This window comes from Sturnira hondurensis, unplaced genomic scaffold, assembly GCF_014824575.4.
Source record: "Sturnira hondurensis isolate 20B ecotype Veracruz unplaced genomic scaffold, ASM1482457v3 Scaffold0013559, whole genome shotgun sequence".
NCBI classification, from domain to species: Eukaryota; Metazoa; Chordata; class Mammalia; order Chiroptera; family Phyllostomidae; genus Sturnira; species Sturnira hondurensis.
In genome coordinates, this window is record NW_028086190.1 from 2,106,032 (window position 1) to 2,123,130 (window position 17,099).

Consider the following 17,099-nt stretch of genomic DNA (forward strand, 5'->3'; position numbering starts at 1 on the left):
AGAAGTTGGACCCAAGGAGGAACACACCAGGGCACATCATAATTATATCACCCAAGATTAAAATGAAGGAGAATCATAGAAACAGCAAAAGATAAGGGGACAGTCACCTACAAAGGAGTTTCCATCAGACTGTCAGCTGATTTTTAAAAAGAGATCTTACAAGCAAGAAGGGGCTGGAAAGAAGTATTCCAAGTCATGAAAGGCAAGGACCTACATCCAAGATTGCTCTATCCAGCAAAGCTTTCATTTAGAATGGAAGGGCAGATAAAGTGCTTCTCAGATAAGGTCAAGTTCAAGGAGTTCATCATCACCAAGCTCTTATTATATAAAATGTTAAAGGGATTTACGTAAGAAAAAGAAGATAAAAAACATGTACAGTAAAAAGACAGCAAACTCACAGTTGTTAACAATCACACCTAAAACAAAAGCAAAGTAAGCAAACAACTAGAACAGGAACAGAACCACAGAAGTGGAGATCACATCGGGGGTTAGCAACAGGGGAGTGGGAGTAGGAAAGAGGGGGAAAAGGTACAGAAAATAAGTAGCATAGATAATAGGTAGAAAATAGACAGAGGGAGGGCAAGAATAGTATGGGAAATGTAGAAGCTAAAGAACTTATGACACATAGATATGAACTAAAGGGGGGATGTATGTGGGAGGTGGTTTGCAGGGTGGAGGAGAATGAAGGAGGGAGAATTGGGACAACTGTAACAGCATAATCAATAAAACATTAAAAAGTATAAAGCAGGTAAGACAAATATTCATAATTTGGGAGGCTGATACACAAATTGGGCTGGAGTACTGCTCTAATTGTCACTATACCTCCCTATAGTAAACTGCCTTTTGATGACCGGGACGAATTGAGTGAAATCGTAACGGACAGATACGGGGCAGACAGGTTTTTGTAAGAATATTCAGATACATAAAGGGAGTGGAACTCATTCCTACTTTTAACTTGGATTTGTTACTTTTTTTCCATTTAGTCCTGCTTCTTTCCTGTTGCAGCCAGTTTCATCATCAGATAGAAACAGTGTTACAGTATTTGAAAAGGTATATTTAAATTTTTTTCATTAATTATGATCATACTAACATGATAAAATATTATTTATTTTTGTTGATACCCCAATTAAAGCTCTGTTTTCATATTTCTCAGCATTTGCACATTGCATACTTTCTATTCACACATTCTCCGCTGCTTCTAAATGGGAATATTGGAATTATTTAATTGTATCACTGAATGTATATTTTCACAGTAATGTTAATAAACTTTTATAGATTTATGATAACTCAAGAACCTCTAATGAAAACATGATTATTAAGGTTTCAACATGATATGTCTGTTTTTTCAGGACAGGAAGAAAAGAACATCTAGTGAGAAAAATGAATCCATTTCTAAGAAGACACCAGAGTATGAAGGGGAAGACGCTCCATCATCACCTGTTGCAAAGAATACAGAGAGCAGTGTGTTTGGAGAGCCTCTGTCTGTGAGAACAGTCGATCCTTTCCAAAAAGAACAAGATCATCTGGCAGAAGAGGTTAGACAAAAATAGTAACAAGTATATTGAAAAATTTATTATTTTCTCTATAGCTTTGTGATTAAAATGGAAGTACAGAAAATTATTGATTTACTGGGGGAAATTTGGTAAAGGAGGTCACAGATCATCAAAATTATAGTTAAAGCAAAAATGGTGCTCCCCAAAAGTAGAACTATTTCACCAGAAATATAAATTTATTCAGTTAAGATTACATCCATGGTTTAGAATTCATGTTCCATCCTGTAAATATCCAAAAGTATAAAAATAATGCATGTATGATATTTTTGGGGTTAACCATTATATTTCAATTGTTGGGTAAGTATACCCAGTGGTTATACTCTATTAAAATGTTCCATGAATATTGTCTGTTGCTTCGCTGAGCATCCTCTTTTTTTTAATATTAGAACGAAGATTGCAGTATCATATTATCACTGAGCGAAGAATTTTGTCCTGCTTTCTAAAGTATTTAAAAGATAATTAAGTGCATCATTGGTTTTAATCTAGGTTTTCCTAATGCTGTTCCACTTTTTATTAGCAAGTGACAATGTTCTGCCACTTCTGCTCAGTACTGTTACAGAACTCAGTTTACACAAATTAAATGCTCAAGCCCTTCTCTAATGTTATTTTTATTAGTCTCCCACAGTGTTCCTTAGCTACTCTATTCCTGAGACTGAAAGAAAAATCTGATTTAGTACATATTGCTTCAGGTATTGGAGTTCCCTCCTTTATCTCAATTCGGATCAAAATAAATCAATATTGTTCAAATAGCAGACCTGGATGTCAGACATTTTTCTTATTTGTAACCTGAGGAGATTGGGGCAGTTTTATGGTTGTTAAATGTTTTAGAACATTTTATTTATTTACTTTTAGAGAGAAGGGAAGGGAGAGAAACATTAGTGTGGGAGAGAAATATTGATCATTTGCCTTTTGCATGCCCACAACTGGGAACCTGTCCCGTAACTTAGGCATGTGCCTTGACTGGGAATTGAACCAACAACCTTTTGTTTGGTTCACGGCCTGGTGCTCAATCCACTGAGCCACACCAGACAGGCCTCTAAATATTTTAAAATCTCTGAAGTTAGATTGTTTTCTCTATTATTTGTTATTTGATTACATTAAAGAAAGGATGGTCAGTCTTTTTTTTTTTTCTTTCTCGATACAGAAGGAAAGGCACATTTTCTGGTTAAAGAATTTATAGTAGTAGTAGAAAAGGCTGGGATGACAGGGGAGAGTCCTAAAATCTCATAAAGCTCTGAAAATAAAGTGAAATGAATCTTATTTAATAGTGTTTGTGACAAGGAATATTTAGTGTTAGAGTTCCAAAAAGCCATCTGTTTTCATGGGGGAGGGTAAATGCAGATCAATTTGATTATGGTTGTAAATTGATTTTTTAGGGATTTCTAGGGGCAAATATGTTAATTTGCATATTTTTTGTTTTCCTTGTTTTATTCACTTTTAATTAATATGAAGTGCTATTTTCATGTTCTATATTTTATTTTCCTTATTTTAGAGTGTATCTATGCCTTATTCACTAATTCGTATTTGATAATGAGGTTTCTGGCAAAGAAATATGTTGTCAGAATATATTCTTTTTATTAATAGAAGTGTTATTGTCCAAATGGTGTATGATTAAGAATCCGATCACTTTGAAACTAGTCATTTTAGCAGACACAGAGTTGTCAAGCTCAGTGGTGAGGCATATAGTTTAGTTTTAGGTTACTTGGTAGTCAGAACTCCAAATCTTCCTAAGTATAATGATTCTTAACTTTTCTGTACTTTGTGATGGAATATCCATTTAAGATAAGGAAGGAAACAGGTTTGTGTCTGATTGCACCTTAAAGGATTGTGCTTAGTCCGTGAGTATCTGGGAGATACACTGTTGAGCTTACTTTTGTGTCATCTGCAAAGAGGAAGGCTGCAGACCGGCAAGTGGTTTCTGTTATTATCCGGGCTTTTGCTGCATTCTACCAGTGGGCTTAATTTCTGAGTAATTTTTGCTTTACTTTTTCTTTCCTGTTTCAGGTTGCAAGGACAGTTTTATCTGATTCACCACACCCCTCTCCGGGAAAAGAAGTAAAATTAGAGGAACTAATTGACTCTTTAGTTTCTAACCCATTCTTAACAAGGAATCAAATTCCCCGAACTCCAGAAAAGCTGAGTAAGTTAATGATGCTTTTCTATCACTTGTTTTCTTTCTTAGACATTACTATTATTAAAACCATGGTCTGACAAATCTTCTGGAAGCTTGCTTTTAAACTTTTTTTTTAATATCTTCAAGTTTAGTGGCAAAGCCTCTTTATTTGTTTCAAAGTCCCTTTGATAAGGGACTTTTATTGAAATATTATATGGGGCCATGCTCACTTATATGGCAGTCCTCTTCAGCAGTATTATTTTGCCCTAATAGTGTACAATTATGTTTTTTTGTCTTACTAGGCTTTTTCCTGTAAAATATTTTAGTTGATCACTTAAAAAAAATTCTCTGCCTCTACATCTGATCTGTGATCAACAGTTGTAGGGTATAGCCCTGGCTGGGGTGGCTCGGTGGATTGGGCTCAGGCCTACAAAGCACACGGTCACGGTTCGGTTCCGGTTGAGGCGTGTGCCTGGGTTGCGGGCCGGTTCCCGGCGGGGGACCCGTGAGAGGGAACCATACATTGGTGTTTCTCTCCTTCTCTCTTTCCCTTCCCCTCTAAAGATAAATAAATAAAATCTTAAAAAAAAAAAAACAGTTGTAGGGTATAGAGGCTGTGATCTTTCTTACAATCAGCAGCAGCAGCCAAGATCTGTGTGTTCAAAGATCTTTTCTGCCCTTCCTAATCTAGCCAGAATGCTCAGTACTTTTTTTTATAACCTATAATTTGTGTAGGTAAAGTTCTGATACTGTCTTTAGGTAGGCATATAATCCTGGCTGAGTGATTAAATATAATTTCTGTTTTGCTGCTAGAAATGATATAGTCAAATTTAAATTGATTTAATTCAGGAGGAACCTAGCCACATCCTGATGGTGGTTGGCAAATGACAGCCTACGAACCAAATGTGGCCTGCCCATTGTCTTTTTGTAAATAAAGTTGTAGCGAACATAACCTTGCTCATTTGTCGACATATTGTTTATGGATATTTTCATACCTTCATGCTACAATGGTAGAGTTGAATAGTTGCCACAGGCCTAATGGCTTGCAAAGCATAAAATATTACTGTCTGGTCCTCTACAGAAAAAATTTGCTGAACCCTGGCCAAAATATCTTTTTTTCAAAAAAAGGTCTTACTTATTTATTTTTAGAGAGAGAAGAAGGGGCAGAGAACAAGAGGGAGAGAAACATTGCTGTATGAGAGACATATCAATAAGTTGCTTCTCTCATGCCCCCAGCTGGGGACCTGGCCCACAACCCAGGCATATACACTGACTGGGAATCAAACCGGCAACCTTTCAGTTCTCAGGCTGCCACTCAATCCACTGAGCCAGACCAGCCAGTGCTTTTTTTTAAGAATTTATTTATTTATTTTTAAAGAGGGGAAGGAAAGGAGAAAGAGAGGGAGAGAAACATCAGTGTGTGGTTACCTCTTGTGCTCTCTATTGGGGACCTGTCCGGTAACCCAGGCATGTATCCTAGACTGGGAATCGAACCTGCAACCCTTTGGTTTGCAGGCTGGCGCTCATTCTACCAAGGCACACCAGCCATGGCAATATTGGTTTTTTTTAAAAAGATTTTCTTCATTAATTTTTTTAAAGAGAGGAGAAGGGAAGGAGGGAGGGAGAGGGAGAGTGAAACATCCATGCATGAGAGAAACACCGATCAGGTTGCCTTGCCTCTCGTATGCCCCTATCCAGACACCTGGCTTTCAAGGCAAGCTTGTGCCCTGACCGTGAATCAAACCGGTGACATTTTGGTTGGATGCCACCCAACCCACTGAGCCACACCAGTTGGGACCAGATGTCTTTTTAATACATACATTTGTATGTGCTGTGTGAAAGTATATGCACATTTCAGGAACAGCTTTGTTATTGGGTTGGCCAAAAAGTCTGTTTAGTTCTTTTCATAAAGTAAATGACACATTTTTCATTTTCATCAATAACATTATTGATTTGGATATTTTGAGTATGTCAGCTATTCCTTGCTATTGGTTTCTAGTGGGTAGAGGCCATGGGTGTTGCTAAACATCTTGCAATGCATAAGACAGACTTCTAGCAAAGAATTACTTAGCCAAAATGTTAATAGTACCAGGAAACTTTGCAAACCACTTTTGACACATCTGATCAGTCAAGGCACCTTCTCCATACACTTCACAAATCTTATTTTGCATTTCAGTTGTGTTTTTACCTTTATTTTTTTAAAGTTATTTATTTTAGAAAAGGGAAGGAGGGAGAAAAAGAGGGAGAGAAACATCAGTGTGTGGTTGCCTCCCATGTGCCCCCCACCAGGGACTGGGCCTTGCAACCCAGGCATGTGCCCTAGACTGGGAATCTAACTGGCAATCCTTTGATTCACAGGCTGGCACTCAGTCCACTGATCCACACCAGCTAGGGCATGTTTTTACCTTTCTTGAAGTAATAAAGCATAGTAAGTGAAAAATGTTGCATATTTTCTTCCATCTTCAACATTAAAATGGCTACAGAGATATTGACTAATTTTGATTAGTTTTTTAGATGTATGCTCCTATTGACAGTTGTTACAATATAGTCTCACAAAATTGTTTTGAATGAAGTTAAAGACAAGTAAGCACTACTAGAACAGTCATATGGAAAAATAAGTGAATTTTTTTGCCAACCCAATATTTTTGAATAATCAGTTGGAGATGGAGTCCTTTGATGTTGTGAGCTTTGCTAAGTTGTGGAACCTTGTCATCTATCCACCATATCAATGGGACATATACTTAGTAGTTTTATCTTGACCACTAAAAATGAAATCCTTAATTGCATGCTATGTTTGGGAGTATTAATAAATTGTGTTTTCCCCCTTTAATTAGTCAGTGATATTAGGAGCTCATGGAGAAAAGCTGTTGAAATGGAAGATAACCGAAGTACAGAACCAATTCAAATGGATACTGAACATAAAGAAGGTTTGCCAGAATCCTTACCTGTGCATAATCAAAGAGAATTTAGCATGGCCAGTTGTTTCTCAACAACTTCTGTATCCGATTATAGCCATTCTTATTTGCCTGAAGAAAAAGGTGTTTCAGATTGTCTCAAGTGTGTGCCTCAGAAACATGTGGTGACCAGTCACGTAGGTGAATCAACAACACAGTATCAGTCAGATACGTTAAATAAGAAAACCTTTTGCAAGCAAGATTTGGAGTGTGTGACTTTACAGAAGAGGCTTCCGGAAACTCGCCAAACGGAGACATTCTCCCCTGCTGTAAGCAATAGGAGAGACGTGATACGTAGGAATGAAGGTGGTGAGTGTATTAAAATACCAGACTACTCTGACATGCCTTCTAGGCATAAAAGTATGCTATGGAACTCTTTTCAAATATCAAGTGGAATTAGTTCCAGCAGTTTTAAGGATATTGACTTTAGTATATTACATGAAACGCTTCCAGAAGAAGTTGGTCACTTAAGTCTTAATAGCTCCAGTAGTACAGAGGCCAATTTTAAACAGGAACTAATTAGCCCGGTGCACAGTGGCATTTTTCCAGAAGATGTGGGAGAAAGACACACACCTCCAAAATCAGACTCCAGTTTACAAGCTATTTATAGTAGATATGAGGCTCTGAAAAAATCTCTTATCAAGAAAGGGGAAGAAACTTATCTCTCTAATTCTGAAACACCTGAAAGGCACAAACCAGAATTGAGCCCTATTCCTCAAAACATGCAAACAGATGATATGCTTAACTTTTTGGACACTCAGGATTTGCACACTGATTATACAAAACCGTCTTTACCCATGTCCCTTGGTGAAAGAAAACGGTCTCTTTCACCACTAATTAAGTTTTCTCCAGTGGAACAAAGATCAAGGACAACGATACCATTAGGAGAACTTCTACCTAATTTAAAAGGTGAGATTAAGTAGACCTGTGCATGTTAACTTGGTGAAGTTTTCTTTCAACTTTTCATTAAAATAGTACATGATGAATGTTACGTAATATTTGTTAATGTGAAAATATGCTCCTTATTCTTTCGGCTAGTATAGGAAGAGCGTACCATTCACCATTGTGGGTACTTTCAGAATCTCTAGTGATAGGTGTGTGGTTTACAACTGCTGTGGGACAGGGCTGGAAAATAAAACCAAAAGCCTGGAACCTACTGCTTTTGCAATACAAGCTAGTGAAAGTAAATTTTATTAAAATCTTCCATCTGACTCCAACCAAACAAACAAAAAACAAAAGAAATCTTGGGTAGTAGAGGATGGTTCTAAAAAAGTTGAGAAACACTATGTTAAATACAATTTTTGTGATAATATATTATTTATAATCTGCTTTGAAATAAATTTGGTGGGAGTAGGGTGATAAAACAAGTTATGTTAGCATATTAGTTTCCTAGGGCTGCCATAACAAAGTCGAACAAGCTGGGTGGCTTAAAACAGATTTATTGTCTCTGCAGACAGTAAATTCTGGAGGCTAGAAACCAGCATCAAGGTATTGGCAAGACACATGTTTTGTCTGAAGCCACCAGAAGATCTTTCTTGCCTCTGGTAGCCCCAAGTTGTCTGGTTTGTGGCAGCGTAACTGTATACTCTCTTTGCCTCAGTCTTCATATGCATTCTCCCCTGTGTGTCTTTGCACTTTCTTATGGGGATACCAACCTTGTAGATTAAGGGTCCACCCTTAATCTAGAATGACCTCACTTTAACTGATCATATCTGCAATGACCCTATTTCTATAAGGCCATGTTCTGAGGTCCTGGGGTTAAAACTTCAACATACCTGTTTGGGGGACACAGTTTAACTCATTAATAGTATTAAATGATTGTTGAATTATTAAAGTTGAATGATGGACACATTGGGTTTATCATAATTGGTTTCAATTTTATATGTTTCATATTTTTCATCATAGTTGAAAAAATGCTCTTAAAGCATATTAGAACAGTTATAGATCTGGTGATATTCATTATATGTCACTCTGATTTTCTCATGATAATTAAACACTGTTATGTTGAAAAGTATTCTAAAAGGGATACATTGATATTCTTTGGGGACCCAGGAAACTCGGAATGCATTTATAAAAAGTTACTTATTCTTACATGTTTAAACTTCAGTCACTATCAGAGTACTTGCCATTTGATGCAATACACCAAGGGTGTCAAACTTACTTTCACCGGGGGCCACATCAGCCTTGTGGTTGCCTTCAAAGGGCTGAAATAATTTTAGGACTGTATAAATATAACTACTCCTTAACTATTAAATTATATTCACCTATTAAGACATTTTTTTCACTGCTCAAAACAGTTTTTGTACTCATTGATTTTGATGCTTTTAGTGTTCCTGCTATTTTTTGTTTCACTTCTTTCACATCAGCAAGCTGTTTCATTTTGAAGACTTTGTTTTATCTGTTGGAACAAAAAAATGTTGCTCGGTTGAGATCAATGAAAAATTAGGGTGAGGCATGTCAGTTATGCTATTTTTGGTCAAAAACTGCTAAACACTCACTGTGGTGCGGGCAGGTGCACTTGTAAATCACCCATCATGAAATTGGCAAATGCGCTGAAAGAGTCTTCAAGAAAAATTCGGTGAAGCCCAATGCAGCCTCTCACAGCAATGCCTATTGGTACACTGATACAGGTGGGTTCCTAGAACATTCCCCTAGTGGGGGAGGCCTATACTACAATGGGCCTGCCCTTCAGAAGATAATTCTGGTTTTTTTGGTCTCTCCTCTGTAGATATCTCAGTGAGAATAATGGTAATTTGATCACAGTTACATATCTGTATGTGAGCTTTTTACTTAAGGAAACAGAATTTGCTACTGTTTGGAATCTGTTCTCTTCGATTTTTTTGGTAATGTTTGCTTATTCTTTCTTTTTTAAAATCAATATTGCAGAAGAAGAAATCTTGAATAAGAGCCTGGATGCAAAAGAATCTCCATCTGACTTGAAGAGATGAAACAGTAGCCCAGTTAATTTAATCGTGATGCACATTTCAATTGAAGAAAGTTGATTTAAAAATTGACTTATAGTTTAAATACACACTGGAAGTATAACTCTTTTTCAAGTCTAAAAACTCTTAAATAATTCCTTTTAGCTTTTTCTTATGTTTTTAGGTAAGGAGAGTGTGTTTGTATTTCCCCTTTGTATGGATATGGGGTTGAAATGTGAAGACTTTGGAAAGTAAACATCAAGTTATGTAAAGCCATTTTGATTTCTTGAAAAATCTTGTAAACATTAAGAAAATGGCAAAGTAGTAGTTTAATTTATTATGCTATAATTTCAGTTAATTAATTAAGGATGAGTAGTTTTTGATGTATTTTTAGTAAGTGGTTAACATAATAGCCATTGAATACACTGATCTTTCATTTTAGGGAAATATACAACTTTTATTGTTACTTAATGGAACATTCTGATATTCACCCCCCTGCCCACCCCCCCCCCAAAAAGTGAGAACAGTAGTGCCTTGANATGTATTTTTAGTAAGTGGTTAACATAATAGCCATTGAATACACTGATCTTTCATTTTAGGGAAATATACAACTTTTATTGTTACTTAATGGAACATTCTGATATTCACCCCCCTGCCCACCCCCCCCCCCAAAAAGTGAGAACAGTAGTGCCTTGAAATGTGTAGTCAAAAGGATAAAATTTTAGTTTGTAAAGATCTAAGCAGGCTTAATGATGGATTATTCAAGTAGGTTCATTCTGAAAAATGATATTTGATGGAATAAAGTGCATGGGGTAAGTGAAGACCTGGGCAGATTGAATTTAGTGAAAAGGAAAAAGATGGAAGAAGATGACTAGACACTTAAGGAATGTTACCAAACTAAATCCACTTAGTGGGTTTTATAGCAGATTTGTAGTCTAATTTAGACTTTGAGAGTTTAATTTAACCCCAGTTTTATATTTTAACAGAAAAGAATATAAATGAAAATCATATGTGTGTTGTTTTTTTGTGGGGAGAGGGCACTGTTTGGTGGGAAAGGAGTTACTTTTGATTATATTACTTTCTTCCTCAAAAAATCCCTAGTTCACTACAACCTGCAGAATAGTGTAAAAATAACTTAAGAAAATTGCATTTGGACTTAAATAACTTGTTCAATGTCACACAGCTAAGTCAGTGGTGAAGGCACTGACTTGTTTTCTTTCCTTAATAAACCACAAACCCCCTAGAAATAACTAAAAGGCCAGGACAATAGGACATGGCTGCAGGAGGGGAGGCAGAGGTGAGGCCTCTTATACATTGTCCTTCTTCACTCCATCATTGCCTCTGGCCGAGGAAAGGGCTTGTCTCTAGCATCCAAGTGAGAACATGCCATGGCCCTCTATGAACTGGGAGGTATGAGCACACACTGGAAGGTGATAGCATCAACGTGCCCCTCTATCTTGCCCCAACTCTTAACCGTCAAAAACCTTGTCCACTTGTCAAGAAACTGGCAAGGAGAGGGGATGGGAAGGGAAGAGTTCTAGAAGGGGATGGGGTTAATAGTTACCTTTCTTCGCTCGTTTTGGTCTGTCTTGAGATTGTTGGTTCAATCTGAGTTTGAAGGCCAGCCTTGTGAGAAAAGCCAGCGGGAAAAAAATTTGCAGTGGAAAAGAAGAGAAAAGCTTCTCTCAAGGTGCTCTATTCCTTTACTAGTTAATACAGCAAGTAAGGGACTCTGCAGGTATACTGTGAAACTCTTTTCTAGTCTGTCTTTTAAAAAACTCTGTAAATCCAGAATAAACATATTAGGGAGTAGGTAGGGCCATCATTAGCATCTAGGAAGTGCTGGAGCCATTCCTAGTCAATATGTATAGTTTCATTTAATTGTAATTTAAGATAGTGGCTATTATACCTATTTTACAGATGATCTGAAGCTGGGGAGTCTAAACAACAGTATCTCAAGTTTATCACTTTTTCCTAAACCATTTTGGTTATGGTTAGTTTAGTCTTCCCTATCCAATATTGCCTGCCTATCTTCTTTTTGTCTGCTGTTAACTTCCTTCCATTAATTCTATTGCTAATTCCAGAATAGAGTTCAAGTATAAAAGCATATTAAGTCCCCTGTGTAGATTCCTCAATTTCCCTCCATCATGATCTCCATGTTTTTACTGAAATGCTTTGGTGAGTGTGGGTCTTTAGGATCTTAATTCACAGTTCTGAAGTGGGAATACTTTGCAATTATATATTAGCTTATCACAATTTGAGCTGTTCTAAAGGACTCAGAACAAATCTCACTTCCACCTTGAAGTCTTAATTTCCCCTTTCCATGTCCTTGGGCCTAACCCTTTTCTGAAATGTATGGTTTCTTAATTTTGTTCATTTAGTATTTTTCACTTTTTACTTTTTCATGGCTGTATGTGTGGCATGCGTCCACACATATACTCCAAGGTGGGGGTCCCCAATGCCCCCAGGCACAGACTGTGGTCTGTGGCCTGTTAAGAACCAGGCAGCAAGCAAAGCTTGCCTGAGCTCTATCTGCCTCCTGTCCCCCTCACTTGCCTCCCACAAAACTGGCCCGTGGTGCCAAGGTTGGGGGCCACTGCTCCAAGGCAAATATTGAAACATTGGAATTGTTTTCTGTCCCTCTTCTGTGATGGAATTAATGGTAAAGAGGGCTACTTGGTTGTTGTAAAATGTACATATTACATTCATAGATTACACAGAATGTACCTTATTTTACTCACCATAAAATAAAGTGTAAGCCGGCTACTGTGTCAACCTAAAACTTCAGATAATGCCAAGATGTCTTATTTTAAATGTTTAAAGAGGACGAGCCAGGCCCTGGCCAGGTAGCTCAGTTGGTCAGTGATGTCTGATAGCTAAGGTTGTGGGTGTGATCTTGTCAGGGCAACATACAAGTATCAGCCAATGAATGCATAAATAAGTGGAACACAAGTCATTGTTTCTCTATTTTCCTCTCCCTCTAAAAATCCGTTTTTAAAAATTTAAGCAAAAAGGACAAGCATGTAATGTTAAATGAAACATGTTATAAGAATATTTGAGATTAAAGAAAAACATTTGGGGTTAATTTAACCGAAACAACAAACATTTTGAGACCATTCTTAATGTGTTTGTTAACCATGATTTAGTAAGTCAGTTTTATCTAAAGAAAAAGTAGGAATTCTTGAGGCCTATATAAAAGGAAATCCTGTTTTTCCTATTCTGAGTATACAAAAACTAAAGAAATGTTTAAGGGCGTTTTCCTCAATGTAAGGAGAGTATTTGCTAAGATAAAACACTTTCACATTAAGTTGCCTCCTTATGCACTGTGAATGTCAGGTCTACACACCTAAATTTAACATTTAAGAAAAAAATATATATACATATATTTAGAGGGGAAGGGAAGGAGAGAGGGAGATATTCAATGTGTGGTTGTCTCTTACATGGCCCCCACTGGGGACCTGGACTGCAACCCAGGCATGTGCCCTGACTGGGAATAGAACCAGTGACCCTTTGGTTCACAGCCCGAGTTCAGTCCACTGAGCTATCCAGGAAGGGCTAACATTTGTTTTCCATGGAGCTATTTATAGATATGTTCTATATACTCAAATCTTGAATAAACGAATATTCAACATTATACCATCTAGCTCTGGAATTTCCTACTTATCAAAAAACCATACCCTGCAAATCTTAAAATGATTACATACAGTTATATCAGTAACTTGATCAACAGAAATTTGTGAGATTCAGTGATTCAGACAGAGCATTTTGATACTGCCATTTTAATTACTAGAGTCGCATAATGTAGTATTTCAAAAAGGACATCTGTACCTTCAGTTTTTTCATCTGGAGTCTTTATACTTATTGCCACAGGCTCCAATTAGATCAATTTAATGATTGATATTTGGTTAGCTTCTTGCTCTTCAAGGTTAGGGACCTTGTCATTTGTAGCTTTTGCTATAAAGGGTTTAAAAAATGTTTATAAAACCTTGGAAATTCTAAAGTCTTATTGCTTATATTTAATCTGTGTAGAGAGCTAATGTCTTATTTGTAAAACGTAAGGAATTGATCAGAGGTTTCTTGGATCTAAAATATGTAGATTGCACTTAACAATCTTAAAGGCAGTTGGAAAGGGGCATTTTAGGTCTTTTTTTCTGATTTCCCTATACCATGTTGCCAATCCAAAACAAATCAGAATCCTTTTCCCAAAGGAGTTAATCTAAGAATCTGATTCAGTATTATCCAATATCTAAATACAGATGGGAAAGTGATCTTGCACAATGTGAATGAAACACTATTGTCTTTTAACTTCCTGGTTTTCAGTTTCCTCCATCTGTAAAAGATAAAAACCTTTTAGGGGAATTATAGAAATAATGTATACCTACAAAGCTAGGATTTTTATGATTAACTTTTCTGTCAGCGAAGTAGTGGGATGTAATAGGAAAGGGGGAAAATCTGTAATCACACTGCCTAGGTTCAGCTGTATTAGGTCATACCAGTTTCCTCATCTATTAAGAGATAAAAGTAATTTACCTCATATGTTGTGAGGCGTAGTAAGAAAATGCACATCAAGTATTTAAGAATACCTGGCGTTTAATAAGGGCTCAAATATTTACCTAGTCCCCCTGTTCAGTAGTTCTGGAATGTCGGGGAGAGAATGCTTCAGTAGGTGGTATTAACAGCTGACACAGTACCAAGTATGTGCCAGGCACCATTCTAAATGTTTCCCATATTTTAATTGAATCCTTTTAACAATCCTATGTTGTAGTGCTATTCTTATCCACCTTTTATAAGTGAGGAGTGGGGGGGGGGAACCCCAGCGAAATTACCTTGCTCAGTTCACAGAGCTAGTTAAGTGAAGGGATTAGAATAGAAACTCAGCTCTGGTGGTCAGTGTAGTTCCAAAGCTCATAATACTCATAACCACTCTGTTCTGGGCTGCTGTGAACATCCCTAAGGTGCCAGGGGTTACGATCACGTAATCAAATTAACCAATTAAGAAACACTTGTGGGCAGTCAGAATCTTTAGATTTACACATTAACCACCTTCAAATAAAATAAGACCGTATTTTAAATTGCTAACAGCAAATGTTTATTCATGATTGAAGCCAAGAAGACTTTATAAATGCATTTTAATACCTTGCTGATAAAATAGTAACATTCCATCTTTGCAATCTTGTAGGGAATACAGGAAGATATTGCAAAGGCTTTGATGTGTATATCTATTACAACCAGGTAATAACACACATACACACACACACACCACCTACTTTAGTGTTAAACCACACCAACTTTTCAGAAAGGCCATCTTGAAGCTCTACTAGATAGCTGAGTAAATAGCGTCCAAGGTTTCAAAGAAAGGGAAATAGGAAAGAAAGGGATGAAGTAGTAAGCAGCACACATTTCAAAGCCCACTTTTAAGCACACAACAATAGTGAATACTAAAAGGATGCGGGGAGGGGGGTGCGGGGTGGTGGAAAAGGCAATTAAGCACTTTCAGAAAGCATTTGGCAATATTTAACGCATAAGGAGGCTGTGCTTGGGACCATCCACTCTCTCCAGCTTCTCAAAGTGTTTCCTGGCATTGCGAATGTTGATCAGAGTAGCTGCAGACGGGATCGACGGATCCGACATAACCACCATCACGTACGTGTTTGATGTGAAGATGTCGATGAAAGCGGCGAAGTTAGAATTCCTAACTTCCATGCTCTGGAAAGAGGCTGCCAATTTACTGCAGCTCAGCTTGAACTGCTTAATGATGTTGCTGATCTTCTCAAATCGGTGGACATCGCGCTGCTCTTTGCATTGGTAATGGGAAATGACCAAGAAAGTAGCTCTCTCGAACAGCAGAACTTCATCGGCCTCGATAATCTGGGCAAAATTCCTTAGGTTCATCTCCAGCTGCTGGACGTTGGGAATCAGTTGATAGACAATACTGGACCAGGCTTTGTAGAGGGTTTCATCCCAGATGGACGTTCGAAAACAAGCGCACTCCAGTGGGCGAGACAAACGCCTCAGGTCTTCCTCTCGCTCTTTAAAAATCAGGTCACGCTGATCCTCCTGAACCAGATCCATTTTGTGCACCAGGCAGAAGATTTTGGCATCAGGAGAGTTCTGGAGGATGGCCTCCAGACACGACTGGTAATAATGCATGTCCTTTTCCAGTTCGCGGCTCTCCACGTCGAACACGTAAATCAGCACCTCGACATTACGGAAGATGTTGTCTCGCTGGCTGGTGAAGTAATTTTCCATGAAGGTGTCCTGACCGCCACAGTCCCACAGGTTGAGCACCAGGTTGCCCAGAAATCGGACGTGGGAGTGCTCCACATCAATGGTAGCACCCAGGCGCCGGGTGTCACGAGCAATATAATTTGCAAAGATAATCGACCTCATGCTGGTCTTTCCCGACCCGCTCTTTCCCATCAACAGCACCTTTTTCTTCATGGCTGTATTTGGCATCACCCGCCGGAGCTGCCGCGGACTGGGCCTCAAGGCGCGGCCTAACTGCAGGGCGGAGGGAGGGAGTGGTCGGGCGTAGCGGAGCCTCTGCAGGCTGGGTCTCGCAGCTGTGCCGCTGGGAAAGCCGAAAGAGCGAGATGAGGTCAGGCAAGACCGCGGTGGACTGAGTTCCGCCTCACAGGACAGCGCCCTGGAGCAAACGGCTGCTACGGGTCTGAAACCCAGCTCGTTTTCCGGTGAAGTGAGTTGCCGAGACCCCCTGCCACCCACTTCCGGCGGCGATCTCGCGAGAATCCCCGGGCTCCACGATCACAGCCTAACGATCTCGCGAGAACTCCCGGGCTCCGCGATCACAGCCTAAAGCTACCACAGCCTAACGGGCGTTGATAAGTGCTGTTTTAGTGAAACTGAGTAGGGGCCACCTGAAGGAGAACAGTGGGAGGGGACCCCAGGATTGTTCTGTTTCAAAGCTGGGTTTAGGGTTGTAAAACTGTACAGGTGGTCTCTCGAGAGAATGCTGCCATCTCGCGGCCAAAAAAGTAAAAACCGACAACTGGCTCTAAGAGTGTGGTGGGCTTGGTTGTTTTAGGCCAGGGCGGGAAGCAGGCGAAGCGGAGGAAAGAATACTTCTCAACCTAGGCAGGCCTCTCCAGATCCCCTGGTTTACTGAGTGCGAGAGCAGGGCAAATGACAACTGTATGGAGAGGTTAACTGATGGGCCCAGGGCTATCATGTGTCATGGGAGCAGCTTATAAACCTGCTTATTACTACTGAGCAATATGCTTACTCCCAATTAGTGCTTTTTTTTCTATTTGGAAGTTATTTTCTCACACCTGCTTTCTTGGTAATCTCAGACTTCAGAATTTATAATCAGCATTCCAAAGCTGGAGGAAACTGTAATATGGAACCCGTGCATTAGCTCAATCCTCACAATGACCCTATGAATAAATAACTCGACTTTAAAGTGAGTAAATCGAAGCTTATAGGGGGTTAAGTAGCATTGTCAAGTTACACATCTATTAAATGATAAAATGCAATTTTATTTTAAAATATAAATAGTATATCTTTAAGGTGTACAACATGATGAATTGATAATACACAG

The 17,099-nt window shown here is 38.6% G+C and overlaps 2 protein-coding genes and 1 non-coding gene across 4 annotated transcripts in view; 2 read left to right on the forward strand and 1 right to left on the reverse strand.

The window, feature by feature from the left end:
* The window catches only part of HAUS6 (HAUS augmin like complex subunit 6), a 46,110-nt gene extending 36,057 nt beyond the window's left edge, over positions 1-10,053 (forward strand). For both annotated transcript variants that reach the window (XM_037061909.1, XM_037061910.1), the window contains exons 13-17: positions 984-1,050; positions 1,350-1,535; positions 3,558-3,693; positions 6,501-7,529; positions 9,507-10,053. In XM_037061909.1, coding sequence (XP_036917804.1) covers positions 984-1,050; positions 1,350-1,535; positions 3,558-3,693; positions 6,501-7,529; positions 9,507-9,568 — 1,480 coding nt within the window. In that variant the 3' untranslated portion in view covers positions 9,569-10,053. The remainder of the gene's footprint in view (positions 1-983; positions 1,051-1,349; positions 1,536-3,557; positions 3,694-6,500; positions 7,530-9,506) is intronic.
* On the forward strand, positions 770-900 carry LOC118998048 (small Cajal body-specific RNA 8). The gene has a single exon (XR_005068797.1).
* A 4,564-nt stretch (positions 10,054-14,617) lies between the features above and the next one.
* RRAGA (Ras related GTP binding A) lies at positions 14,618-16,270 on the reverse strand. The gene has a single exon (XM_037061915.1). It carries the CDS (start codon positions 15,995-15,997, stop codon positions 15,056-15,058), a length of 942 nt encoding a protein of 313 aa, XP_036917810.1. The 5' UTR covers positions 15,998-16,270; the 3' UTR covers positions 14,618-15,055.
* Between the last annotated feature and the right edge of the window lie 829 nt (positions 16,271-17,099).